Consider the following 12,948-nt stretch of genomic DNA (forward strand, 5'->3'; position numbering starts at 1 on the left):
ATTTATCATACTGATTTATTGGACCAGTAGTAAGTGTCGATGTCGATCCCTCGTCACTACTTCTCTGGGGTTAGGCTAGATACTTACTAGGTACGCGTTGATTTACATACTCATGCTGCACTTCTGCACTAAATGTGCAGGATGTGACAGGTTCATTTGGTGGACATATTGGCGCGTAGGCACAACTGCAAATGAGACTTTATAGTGAACTGCATTTCAGGCTACGTATCGCAGCCCACAGAGTCTCCATCGTACCATTTACTTTATCCTGTCTTATTTACATTCCAGACATATGATGTATTATTATTGTATTCCTTAGTAAATGCTCATGCACTTGTGACACTGGGTTTTTCGATATTCTAGTTGATGCTTACGGATTTGCATATTATTATCACCTTTTATTTTTATGCATTACTAGTTATGTATGTACACGTGATTTTAAAGGTGTAAATTTCCTTACTTAATAAAATTTATAATTTTAAAAGTAATAAAATGAATAATTAACGTAATAGTTCACCGTTGGCTTGCCTAACGGCGACGTTGGACGTCATCACAGCCTATAGTGGGTTTTGAGTCGTGACAATGATGCAATAGCTACATACTCAGCTTCATTAGTTGATAAGGCTACAAAATTTTGTTTCTTGGATGCCCATGAAATTAGACATGATCCATGAAAGCGAGCCATTCCTGATGTGCTTTTCATGTCTACCAGGTATCCAGTGTAGTCAGCATCAGCATAACCAATCAATTCGTAGGAGTCTCCTATGGGATACCAAAGAACTAGGTCTTAAGTGCCCTTAAGATATCTTAAAATTCTTTTAACGGCCTTCAAATGTGATTCTTTTGGACTAGATTGGAACCTTGTACACATCCCCACACTGTACATAATGTCAGGTCTACCTGCAGTCAAGTAGAGTAGGGAACCTATCATACCTCTGTACTTCTTTTCATCAACAAGAGTACCTGATTCATCTACATCCAATCTGGTTGTTGTAGCAACAGGAGTATCAATTATTTTAGCATTGTCCATATCAAACCTTTTGAGCAACTCCTTGATGTACTTCTGTTAGTGTATCATAGTTCCTTTCTTTGTCTACTTAACTTGGAATCCAAGAAAAAAAGTTAGTTCTTCCATCATACTTATTTCAAATTCACTTCCCATGAGTTCAGCAAATCCATTACAAAGAGATTCATTTGTGGCTCCAAAGATGATGTCATCAATATATATTTGCACTATCAGTAGGTTCTTACCACTTTTTAATAAAAATAATGTGTTATCAATTTTGCCCCGTGAGAACCCGTTCTCCGGGAAGAATTTTGATAGTCTTTTATACCATGCTCTTGGAGCATGTTTTAACCCCATACAATGCCTTGGCTAACTTGTACACATAGTCTGAAAACTCGTGACTTTCAAAACCTAGGGATGTCGAACAAACACTTCTTCCTTCAAGTATCCATTCGGGAAAGCACTCTTGATATCCATTTGATATAGTTTGAAACCCTTGTATGATGCAAACGCAATAAGAATTCGAATTGCCTCTATCCTGGCCACAGGAGCAAATATTTCATCGTAGTCAATTCCTTCTTCTTGATTATAGTCTTACACAAGCAATCTAGCTTTATTTCTGGTAATATTCCCTTGATCATCCAGCTTGTTCCTAAACACCCACCTGGTTCCAATAACTGTTCTGTCGTTTGGGCTGGGAACCATGTGCCAAACTTTATTTCATTCAAACTGATTTAGTTCTTCATGCATGGTCACTATCCAATCTGCATCTCCAAGAGCTTCTTTATTGTTCTTACGCTTTACCATGGATAGGTATGCTGAGAAGGCATATTCCTAAATTTTGACCTTGTTACCATTACAGAGTCAACTGGGGTGATCACATTTGTCAGAGGATGGGAGCTTTGATATTTCAAACCCCTACATGAGATCTTTGATTCTCAGTGTTCTCTTCATGTTTAGCAGGGATAGCAGGTGCTGCAGTTTCACCTTGAATCTTTTGTGCTATCCCCCCCCCCCTTTTTGTGATACCTCCTGAGCTGTTTCCAAAGGACCTAGTTCATGTCCTGCAGCAGCTTATAGTACTTCATGGTTTATTTTCTCCTCATGATTTTCAGCTGGGCCAAACTCACCATCATCAACAACTTGTGTACCTTTCTCATCCAAAAGGTTAGATTCATCAAAGATAACATGAATGCTTTCTTTAACGCATTTTGTTATTTTGTTATAAACCTTATAGACCTTACTTTGTGGTGAATAACCTAGGAAGATACACTCATCACTCTTAGCATCAAACTTTCCTAGAGCCTCTTTCCCATTATTATGTACAAAACACTTGCTTCTAAAGGTTCTTAGGTGTGTTACATTTGGTTTTCTGCCTTTTAGTAACTCATAGGGGTTCTTCTCAATTATTGTCCTAATCATGCATCTATTTATAATATAATATGCATTGTTTACAGCTTCAGCCCAGAAGGTCTTAGGAATACCACTACTAATTAACATGGTTCTGGCCATGTCCTCTAGAGTTTTATTTTTCCCAACAATACTATTTTGTTGTGGTGTTTTAGGGGCAGAGAAATTATGATCAATACCATTTTTATTGCAGAATTCAAGGAAGTTAGCATTTTCAAATTCAGTTCCACGGTCAGATCTAATGCTAACTACATGATTGTTCATCTTTCTTTGCAGTTTCTTCACAAAAGTAACAAACATATCGAAAGTTTCATCTTTACTTGCAAGAAATATATTCCATATAAATCTAGAATAATCATCAACAATTACAAACACATATCTCTTACCTCATCTACTTTGAACCCTCATTGGTCCACATTAGTCCATGTGAAGTAGTTCCAAAGGTCTAGAGGTACTTACTAGCTTTTTAGATTTAAATGTAGACCTGACCTGCTTACTTTTTACACATGCATCACAAACTTTATCTTCCTTGAATTTCGACTTGGGAAACCCTAGTACCAGGTCCTTGGTAATTAGCTTGTTCAGCATATAGAAGCTGACATTCCCTAGTCTTTTGTGCTATAGGAAGGAATTAGTATCTAGTGCACTAAGACATCAAAGTTCATTTTCAGGTGCAGACATGAAATCAGCTTTGTAAACATTTTTATGCCTTTTTCCTTTGAGAACCAGGTTTCCAGAGTTTTTATTTGACACCAAACATCTTATGGAAGTAAAAAGAACCCGGTTCCCTTTGTCACACATTTGAGATACACTTAGTAAACTGTGCTTCAATTCTTTGATATAGTACACATTATCTATAACATGAGAGTGGGACTAACCAACCTTACCTATGAGATTATGTTTCCCTTTTTGCCATTTTTAAAGCTCACACTCCCTCCTTCATAGGCTCTTAGTGAGAGGAAATTATTTCTATTTCCGGTCAAGTGGCGGGAGCAAGCACTGTCAACATACCACCAATTCTTGCTTCCTCTCACCCTAGCTTGCAAAAACATTCATGGGTTAATTTTTAAGAACCCAGGTTAGCTTGGGTCTGTTTCTTTGAGTAAAAAGATGAATAACATTCTTTTTAGTCTATCCTGGTAGTTTATTAACCTTCTGCGAAGGACCATGTTTCATTGATTTCCTTTTCTCAACATATGCAACATTGTTTAGGCTTGCTTTGATTTTGAATGGGCATGTTTCCATGAAGCGTCCGTTTTTTTCACATTGAGTGCATAGGCGATTATCAGGAATGTCCACATACTTGCTATGAGGGTTATAAGGAGTTTTAACCTTAGTATGTCCTAGAACCTTTTTATTGTTACTGTGGTTTTCATGCATCTTGAATATTATCTAAGAAGACCTGGTCTAGTACAAGTTCTTTTTTAATTCAAACTTAGCCTTATCTAGATTTTCTTGAAGTATCCTAGCCTTTTCAGATTCAGCTAGAAGTTTGTTATTGGTTTTTTTTAGTTCACTTTCTAGTTTCTTCTGAATGTTAGTGGCTAGATCCTTACCTTTATTTGGTGCACTAAGCAATCTATTATTTTCAGTTTCTAAGACAGCCTTTTCATCTTCTAACACAAGAATCTGGTCCTTGAGATCCACTACAATGACATCAAGATTTTCTCTACTTATTTCTAAATCTTTGTGTTCAAGTCTAAGTGATGCATACTCAGATATCAATTGCTCATTTTCAAGAAAGTTTTTGATATGAATCAATTAAGACACCTGACAACAAAATCAGTTTATTTTTAGAGTAGGTGTGAATTTTGTCTTTAATGTCTTGAATTCTTACCTCAGGTTCTTCTTCCTCATCAGCGTCAGAGTCTGAATTTCCCATCAATGCCAAAATATATTCTGATTCTGAATCACTATGCTCTTTGGCCATTAGTGACTGATCCTCATCTTCACTTACATCATCGTCATCAGTCTTATCAATTGAGGATGACTGGATGGCAGCCATTTTCTTTTTCATAATTTTGTCCATTTCCTTATTTGTCATTCTTCGTCTAGGAACCCCATCTTTATTCTGTTGCTTTTCCTTATCGAAATTATTCTTTTTCCACTCAAGTTCCCATAGAGGACAGTCGTTGATGAACTGGTCTTTCTTTCCACATTTGTAGCAGCCATCATCACTATTATTATTATTGTTCTTCTCCACATTTTTTGGTTTTGATGAGCTACCCTTTTTCAAGAAACCACCTTTCCTTATTGCTTTCTGAAAGCGTCAAGTCAGCAATGCCATATCATCTTCTTCAGCGTCTTGTTTGTGGGTTGTCTTAAGCACCAGGTTCTTGGTCTTGCAAGGTTCAGCAACTTGTCGATCTAGGCGATCCTGATTGAGCTTTAGCTCGTAGGGTTCAGATTTCCAATCATATCATCAAGATTCATTGCATTCAGATTCTTTGATTCAATAATTGAATTTACTTTGTTGTCTCGTGAAGAAGGTAGTATGCTCAGAGTTTTTCTCATATTTTGGTTGCGGGAAATAACTTGTTCAAGAGATATTAATTCGTTGATAATGGCAGTGAGCCTGGTATGCATCTCCAGGATAGTTTCCCCATCTTTAATCTTGAACAGTTTATATTGCCTAGTTAGCACTTCAATCTTTAACTGCTTCACTTGAGAGGTCCCTTCATGAGCACACTGTTGGACGTCCCATATAGCTTTTGCATCTCTGCATGCAGATATTTTGTTGTATTCATCAGGGCCAATTGCACAAATTAAGATCTTCTTAGCTTTGGCATTCTTTTGAATTCCTTTGACAACTTCCTCAGAGTATTTTTCTCTTGGCTTTGGTCCAGTAGGGACACCCTTGTCATCAAATAATATTGGAATTTTTGGTCCCTTTTCAACGATATCCCAGAGTTCCAGGTTTTCTCCTTCCAAGAAATCACACATCATTTCCTTCCACCATCCATAGTATTTTCCATTAAACAATGGTGCCCTAACGATTGATTGTCCTTCTTGAGCATCTGGTGGTGCAGCCATTGTAGATCCTTTCAAGGTGTTAGCCTTTTATGAAAGAACCTACTATGATACCAATTGTTATTTTAGACACAAGAAAGGGGGTTGAATTGTGTCTTGCCTGATTTTTACGTTTTCAAAGAACCTGGTCCTTCGAACTAGTTTAGCACACTCAGACAAGAATAATTGCGGAAAAGTAATCAACACAGAGATTTTTACGTGGAAAACCTCCTTGCTCAAGGGAGTAAAAACCACGGCCTATCCAGTAGGATTTTCTCTAAATCTCCATTAACTTCAAAGAGTAGTTTTTAGGTTACAACTCAATAACCAAGGAAACTACCTCTAGTACCCTAACCTCAGTTCAACAAGTACTCCTAAACTCACATGTATATGCACTGAATATTTTAGTGTTTACTTTATAATACATCATCTACATTTTCTTTATTTGTATAACACTATTTTGCGACGTGTCAAATGTTTAACACTATATATTCAATTTATATTTGATTTTCAAGAATTCAAATTGAACTAGTCGATATTTAAATTTTAGTGTGACTTTTATCAATCAAACTAAAATTCCAACATTTTGCTTTAACAATTTTTCTGCTATCATTAACACAATATAAATCGAATATTACATTTCATGTCTATCTAATTAATACTATTAAAATAAAAAAAATATTTTCTCCTTTCACTTTTATTTGTCCACTATACTAAAAATATTTTTTTACTTGGTCATTTTAGCAAATTAAGAGAATAAAAATAATTTTATGTATTTTACCCTTAACATTAACTACTTATTCTCCAAATTATTTTTCAAAACTTTTTAAAATGCTATCCTTATTATGAGTATTATGGTAAAAAATATACTTTATTTATCATTTCTTAAGAGGAATACAAAAGGGATTTTTACACAAATAGCTGGTCATATTAATTGTTTATTTTTTCTAGCCATATACATAGATTATACATTGATTATACACAATTATACATATGTAATACATAAATTATGCATATATTATACATTCACTGACTATTTTTAGTTTAAATAGTAGGGTGAGCGGCTATTTGGGTTAATTCTTCACTAGAAAATCCATAATGAATAATTAAAAATAACCATAGGAAGAACAATCTTTGTGTAACCTTTCTACAAAACCAAGAACATCATATGGAATGTTGTGGCTTGAAAATTGACATTCCCAAGAATAGTACTATGTTTAGTTATTCCTCAACCTTAAATTAGCGATTGCAACAACTAAGGGGTCGTTTGATTAGAAAATAAGTTACACATGGATTATAATGTAGGGATTAATAATGCAAAAATTAGTAACATATAAATTAGTAATCCAGAGATTATTTCTTACTGAATATTTAGTTCAATGCAATAAAATTGAATGTGCAAGATATCATTGAAAATATTTACTTATTTTTTAAACTTAAAAAATAAGTTTACAATTATACCCTTGAATGCTTGACTTCTATAGGCCTATAGAAAAAAGATAAGGATAATATTGCCGTGTTGATATTTTATCCACATACAACTTATGCATAAATTAGTTATTCCATGTTAATAGTGATATCAAGTTATATCAAAATTGGTCTATAATTTTATACAAGGATTAACTATACATGAATAGAAAAGTAGACCAAACATTATACAAATTTGCAGCTCCTTTATACCATGATTATTTTTTGTATACATCAAATCAAATGGCTCCTAAGTGTTGTGGTGGGATGAAAAGAATTACTCCACTCTTAGTTAGAAATATTGGATTCTAATTCTGTAAATAAATAAAATTTCTAAAAAAGAACACTTTTCTTTGATAAGTATTGCGTGTCACAAATCCAAATTATTTGGGCCTCAAATGAGTATTGGTCGTAGCAAGATTGACAGGAATGACACCGTAAGAGGTTAGTCTTAGCCGAATGTCCTCAAAATTGGTTGTGTTTAAAAACTAGACCGCCGACATAGTTATTGCTCTGCAGCATTTCTCGATCGGATTGATAGAGTTTATACTATATTTATTCTACCTATTTGTTAAGTTATTCGTCAAAGTAAATTTTGTATATGTTGACCGGAAAGAGCAGGTGCTTCAGTCAATCTTTTGAAGGCAGATGGCCTATGTTATAAACACTATTTGCCTTGGTTATATTCAGTACCCAGTTGCTGGATGTTAATTTTAAAAAAAATGATATGTCATCCCTGGACATACCAAAGTATAGGACTTTCAACCCCAATAGAGCACTCTACCAGGTTTGTATGATTTTGCTCTTTAGGAATTTCTCTACTGGAGTAGAGTTTATGCTATATTTACTATATATATGTGTGTTAAGTTGTTCATCGAAATCTACCCGATTGACATATTGTTTTAACAAAAAGTTTATCGAATTTGCAATTTCAATTTCGATCAAACCACCTTAACTATGCTCTAAATGATCTCAAATTTCAAATAAAGTTTTCAAATTGCAATACAAACAATCTTCACTCGCCAATTTAGTCAAATAATACCAAATCAAAAAGACCAATTTTATCTTCTTCAATACTTTATAAGATCCAAGAATGAAATTTTGAGTTTTTAAAAGTAAATCACTAAATCGTTGTTTGAACTAAAAATATAAGCATAAATATCAATATTTTTAATAAATAATAAATTATTAACCTTCTACTTTCTACCACCAAATAAGAATTTCAAGCTTTAAATATTAAAAATTGTGTCTGTTCAAGTGAAAAATAGAGATATTTCACTAAGACCGTAAAAAACATAAATGGATACATGCCGTTTAATTTTGCTGGTCATATGAAACCAAAAAAGAAAAAGTGGGTTGCGGATAAATCAAATTGCTCCATATCCTGTCACTCGAAAAAAAAAGAAAGAAATGAAATTATAATAATTCTATCCTGAAAGTAAAAACCCGTTATTCCCAGCAGCAGAACATCAGAAAGGATGATGAGCCTCTCCATAGCCTCGCCTTGTGGTGCTACCTTCATTCCGAAAATTAACCTCTCCAAGTCCTCCTTCCATGGCATTCGAATTGCTCAAGCCTCTCCGGCGCGTGCACTAAGCGCGTCCACAATCAGGACCACTCACTCTTGTTCGTCTTTGATGGTGAAAATGGCAAAGAGGGAAGAGGAATTGAAGGAAATTAGAACTAAAACTACTGAAGAGCTTCAGGAAGAGATTGTAGACCTCAAAGGAGAGCTCTTCATGCTTCGTCTTCAGAGGTCGGCCAGAAATGAGTTTAAGTCCAGCGAGTTTCTTCGAATGCGCAAAAGGGTACTCTCTACGTTTCTCTAATTTTGCTTTTTTATTTGCGCCTTTTTTTCTGAGTGAAACCGGAATCAAATTTTAATTAAAGCAGTTCACTGTAGATATACATTTACTTTGTGTCTTACAGCAAGCACTGAAAATAGCTGGAGGACATAATATTTGCCTTTGATTAAGCAAAGACGAGTAAGTGTCACTGGTAAAAGTCTACTGCAAAAATAGGGAATAGTTGAGGGATATGGATGTCTATACTGTTGTCTAATCAATGCCGTAACCTATTCTGTCTATAATTCACTATAATGATTTAGCTCAAAATTCTTTGGTCTACATTTGCCCACGGGGCTTTGCTCTAATGGTAAAAGCACAACATGTGATGTGTGGGTTAGGGTCGCGTTATGGGTTCGAACCCTTGCTATAAACAAAAACCTGGTATTTAAATGGAGAAGGCTAGAGGTTTTGAACCGTGCTCCACTTTCCCTCGAGGATTTGTCGGTTATAAAAAAGTGTTCTTTGGCTGACATTTACAGGATTTGGAATCTTAAGGTTACGAGCATCTTAGACAATTAACTCGGTGAAGGAGAGCTTCACAAGCTGCTTGTGTTTGGTCAAGACATAGTGCTAAAAATTTCTGACTGATAGTTGCATTGTGGCATTAGATTACCTCCTAGGGGAAACAATTACTCCTCTGTTTGTGTTTGCTTAAGCTATTTTAAGGAAACTTAGTTGGTTGTAGATGTTCCTGTGAATTTAACAATGTTATGAAACCGCTGCATCTTGTTGTGAGTCTTAATTTTATTTTATTTTTTTGGTAAGTAGTTGTGAGTCTAACTTAAGATGAAAGTAAATTTGAATTGCATCTATTTACTCGATACAATGAATTCAAAATTTATGTGAGACAACATCAGAATTTTCTATCTCAATAGATTCATTCAGCGAGAGCAGATGACCACAATCAGTAGCTTAGCCAGCTTAAGGGGGTTTCAATGTTGTTCAAAAACTTGTCTTAAATGTTTGTACCAATATGTATTATGCGTTATTTCCTATTCTTTTTTTGACATTACTCATGAATGTATATGTTGAGTTGTCCCACATCGGAGGGATTTGAGGTCTTTGGTCTTCTTATATGGTCTTGGGCAATCCTCACCTCATAAGCTAGCTTTTGGGGTTGAGTTAGGCCCAAGGTCCATTTATCAGTATAATCATATTCATTTTCCCATTTCCTGTTCTTTAGTAATTGCAGGTTACTTTTCTTCATAGATTTACTTGGTCTGATTTTCCTTCACTTTGATGTGGGTTTACACAATTTTTTAGATTGCTAGGATGCTTACGGTTAAACGGGAGAGAGAGCTTGAAGAAGGGATTAACAAGAGGATATCCAGGAAGCTTGACCGGAAATGGAAGAAAAGCATTATCCCTAGACCACCCCCCTCTTTGAAGAAGCTACAAGAGGAGGAGGCAGCAGCAGAAGCTAAGGAATCTGCCTGATTTTAAGATACTTAAATCAGCAGGCAAATGTTATTTTTTCTTTTTTGGATTCTCCTCTTGCTTCCCCGTACGTATAGTCTATAACTAATCCTGAGTTTTTGTTCAAAACCAACTTTATTTGCGATCATTCTTACTATGTTCTCAATCACCGAGGATGGTGTCATTTTGCTTCACGCACCTGAATGGTGAAATCTGTTTATGTTTCTACCAAGTTCTCTTAATTTCATTTTTCTGAAACTCCAATTATGGCTGCCACGAAATATCAGCTAGAAGATTCCTCTAATCTGAACTATTTCACCCTCCGGGGAAGAACAAGTAGCAAAATACAAGGCTGGGCTGAAGAAAACTTCACTTAACTCTAAGCAAAGATAGTTTGGTGAAAAGACTAATATCCGCTCTGTCAAAGTTGATTTAACTTGACTAGAAAGATTATATGTTGGTGGCTAATATGGGTGAGTTTCTCACAAAAGTAAGAAATAAGTGTTTCAAATAGGGGAATAAATGGCAAAGTTGGCTTAAACTTCAGAATTAGAAGTATGAAGTAGATTCTAGACCTTATGCTGCTATTGGAAATTGGACAATAGTTAAAAGCTGTTTCTTTGTGGAACTGTTCTTCACTTATGGGAAGGAAATAGTGATACATCCCATTATTTTAGTTTCCTTGATGCATTCGTGCTCAAGTATTGATCTATATTTCTGAAATTGTATAGGTTCTTTTTCTCCTTTGCTGCTTTAATTATGCAGATAAGATGCTCCATACATAGTTTCTATAGCCTTCTTCTCCTGGATAGGTTGCAACCTAGATATGAATCAAACATGTCAACAGTTAATGCTCCATCAACTGCCCTCCTCTTTCACTCTCTGTTTTGTGCTTCTTCATAACTAAGTTGGCTTAACACTAGTAGTGCAATTGCTTTTGTTTAATGCAGATGTCTTTGCATTATTGAAATGTGGAAAACATAATACTATGCAGATTGTTATGTTGTTTGCTCGGATTGTGGTAACCTGTCCATGAAATATTATCATTTAAAGAAGGTTATCTTTCTATAAAGTCAAATGTCTGACCACAAACCACTAGCACCCGACTATTGGCTCTGAGATGATCTTGGGTTAGGACCATCCATCTTAACAAAGAGGAAAATGCTGGTGGATCTTTCAAATTTGGCTCATTCTTTTCTCAATAATCACCTTCATTCTGAATAATAGATCAATAACATTTAACCAGTCCTAAAAGGACTTATGTGCAACATTGCATAGTTCAAGTAAATGGCTCTGATTTAGACAAAGTGATTATAGAATACAACACAAGCATCAAGATACAAAAGCATGTATCTACTTCTCGGAAAAAAAAGGCACCAAAGTGTGATCCATTCCGGAGTTTTATGTTTAGCCCGAACTCTGACCTGTTTTACTCAGACAAGTAAAGTGAAAGAAAAAAAATGTCATTCTAGTATTGTGTGTCGGACGAGTCACCAAAAATGCTTCCCAGGATTGAAGATCCCTCATTTCCATCACCATTATTACCGCCGCCTATGATTCCCTGCATGAAAGTTTGACCAACTTGCTGAGCTGCACCTTCTACAAGTCCTTGAATTGCTGCATTCACCAAACCATTCCCGAAACCATTGTTTGCCCCTGGAGGCTGCATATACTGGTTTGGCCTTACTTGTCCTTGCATTATAGGAACCTGCTGGAACTGTTGCTGGGGAATTGCACTTGTACTAGCACTATGAAACAACTGGTTTGGCCTCACTTGGCCTACACCCAAAGGAGCCTGCATATATTGATTTGGCATTGCTTGTGTACCCATAGTTGGCTGCTGGAATTGGTTAGTCGCTCCCGGGAATGAATGGTGGTGCTGGAGGGCAGTTAGCTGTGAAGCGGGTGCTTGAACTACCTGTATAGGGGCAGCAGTTGAACAATCTAAATGAACATCAAACTCACAAGCGGGGCATCTATAAAGCCACTGCTTTGTTCCAATCTTGCGGCATACATCACAAGAGAAGCCTTTGGTACCAGTATAAGGATTTTTGAAGGTGAGTTCCAGCAAGCATTGGTGCAATTGGTGTGTGATTTTGAGTGGTCTAGTTGCACAGATCACATGAAGATCAAACTCACAGTTACCACAGTGGTAGCTGAATCCGTCTCCACGATGGTTGCAGGCATCACAGTTGAATCTGCCGCCGGGGTACTTGGACGTGGGGAGGAGGTTAAGAGGGTGGTTGGGATGTGAGGGGTGAGTAATCAACTGTGGGAATTTAGCACAGCTCAAATGAAGAGTAAAGTTGCAAGGGTTGCATATGTACATTTGGCCTAATGGTGGAAGTCTGCATCCTGAACAAGGGCTTAGATCTTGGAGTTGGGTGCATAGCTCTAATTCATGTGGATGACTGAAGTGTCTGAGGATTGGAGTTGGATCATTGTTCAATTTCACCCTTCCCATCTTCTGGATATTTTTTCTTCTTTCTCCTATTCTCCTCTCTTATTATTCTATTTGGAAAATTTGAATGTCATAAAAGGAAGTGATGAGGGGATGAACTGTATGTAGCTAATGACAGAATAGCTGCTAGTTGACTTTAAAAAATTTGGGATCAAGTCAACGTCCAACACGGTTTCTGTCACTGATTAGGATTTGTGGTTATGTAAAAAGCATTTACTAGTTCTTCTTTGACCAATTCTTTTAGGCGTTTACTTCAGATATTCAGTGGGTGTGGGGTGTTGGTGGTTCTCTACTTTCTTTGTTAAGAATTATGATTCATTAAAAGAGTATTC

The 12,948-nt window shown here is 36.0% G+C and overlaps 3 protein-coding genes across 3 annotated transcripts; 1 reads left to right on the forward strand and 2 right to left on the reverse strand.

Moving 5' to 3' along the window:
• Window positions 1-2,080: 2,080 nt before the first annotated feature.
• Window positions 2,081-5,449, reverse strand: LOC138894144 (uncharacterized). Its single transcript, XM_070178825.1, has 4 exons — window positions 4,886-5,449; window positions 4,254-4,676; window positions 3,831-4,144; window positions 2,081-2,762 (listed from the first exon to the last, which is right to left on the reverse strand). Exons 1-4 carry the CDS (start codon window positions 5,447-5,449, stop codon window positions 2,081-2,083), a joined length of 1,983 nt encoding a protein of 660 aa, XP_070034926.1.
• A 2,772-nt stretch (window positions 5,450-8,221) lies between these two features.
• LOC104111385 (large ribosomal subunit protein uL29c-like) lies at window positions 8,222-10,381 on the forward strand. Its single transcript, XM_009621065.4, has 2 exons — window positions 8,222-8,700; window positions 10,003-10,381. The coding sequence occupies exons 1-2, from the start codon at window positions 8,371-8,373 to the stop codon at window positions 10,174-10,176; spliced, it is 504 nt and encodes a 167-aa protein (XP_009619360.1). The 5' UTR covers window positions 8,222-8,370; the 3' UTR covers window positions 10,177-10,381.
• Window positions 10,382-11,430: 1,049 nt separating this feature from the next.
• Window positions 11,431-12,703, reverse strand: LOC104111386 (protein VACUOLELESS GAMETOPHYTES-like). The gene has a single exon (XM_009621066.4). It carries the CDS (start codon window positions 12,617-12,619, stop codon window positions 11,624-11,626), a length of 996 nt encoding a protein of 331 aa, XP_009619361.1. The 5' UTR covers window positions 12,620-12,703; the 3' UTR covers window positions 11,431-11,623.
• Between the last annotated feature and the right edge of the window lie 245 nt (window positions 12,704-12,948).

Source organism: Nicotiana tomentosiformis, chromosome 6 (assembly GCF_000390325.3).
Source record: "Nicotiana tomentosiformis chromosome 6, ASM39032v3, whole genome shotgun sequence".
In the NCBI taxonomy this organism is placed as follows: Eukaryota; Viridiplantae; Streptophyta; class Magnoliopsida; order Solanales; family Solanaceae; genus Nicotiana; species Nicotiana tomentosiformis.

Bases quoted from the DNA above. Each gene is read 5' to 3' on its own strand.
- LOC138894144 (XM_070178825.1), bottom strand. From the start codon at position 5,449: ATGGCTGCACCACCAGATGCTCAAGAAGGACAATCAATCGTTAGGGCA. The intron at 4,145-4,253 runs GTAAGAATTCAA...CTTGAAAATGAG, and splicing joins ATGAGGAAGAAGAACCTGAG to CAATTGATATCTGAGTATGC. The intron at 2,763-3,830 runs GTACTAGACCAG...TGATTATTCTAG, and splicing joins TTTGAATTAAAAAAGAACTT to ATTTATATGGAATATATTTC.
- LOC104111385 (XM_009621065.4), top strand. From the start codon at position 8,371: ATGATGAGCCTCTCCATAGCCTCGCCTTGTGGTGCTACCTTCATTCCG. The intron at 8,701-10,002 runs GTACTCTCTACG...ACAATTTTTTAG, and splicing joins TTCTTCGAATGCGCAAAAGG to ATTGCTAGGATGCTTACGGT.
- LOC104111386 (XM_009621066.4), bottom strand. From the start codon at position 12,619: ATGGGAAGGGTGAAATTGAACAATGATCCAACTCCAATCCTCAGACAC.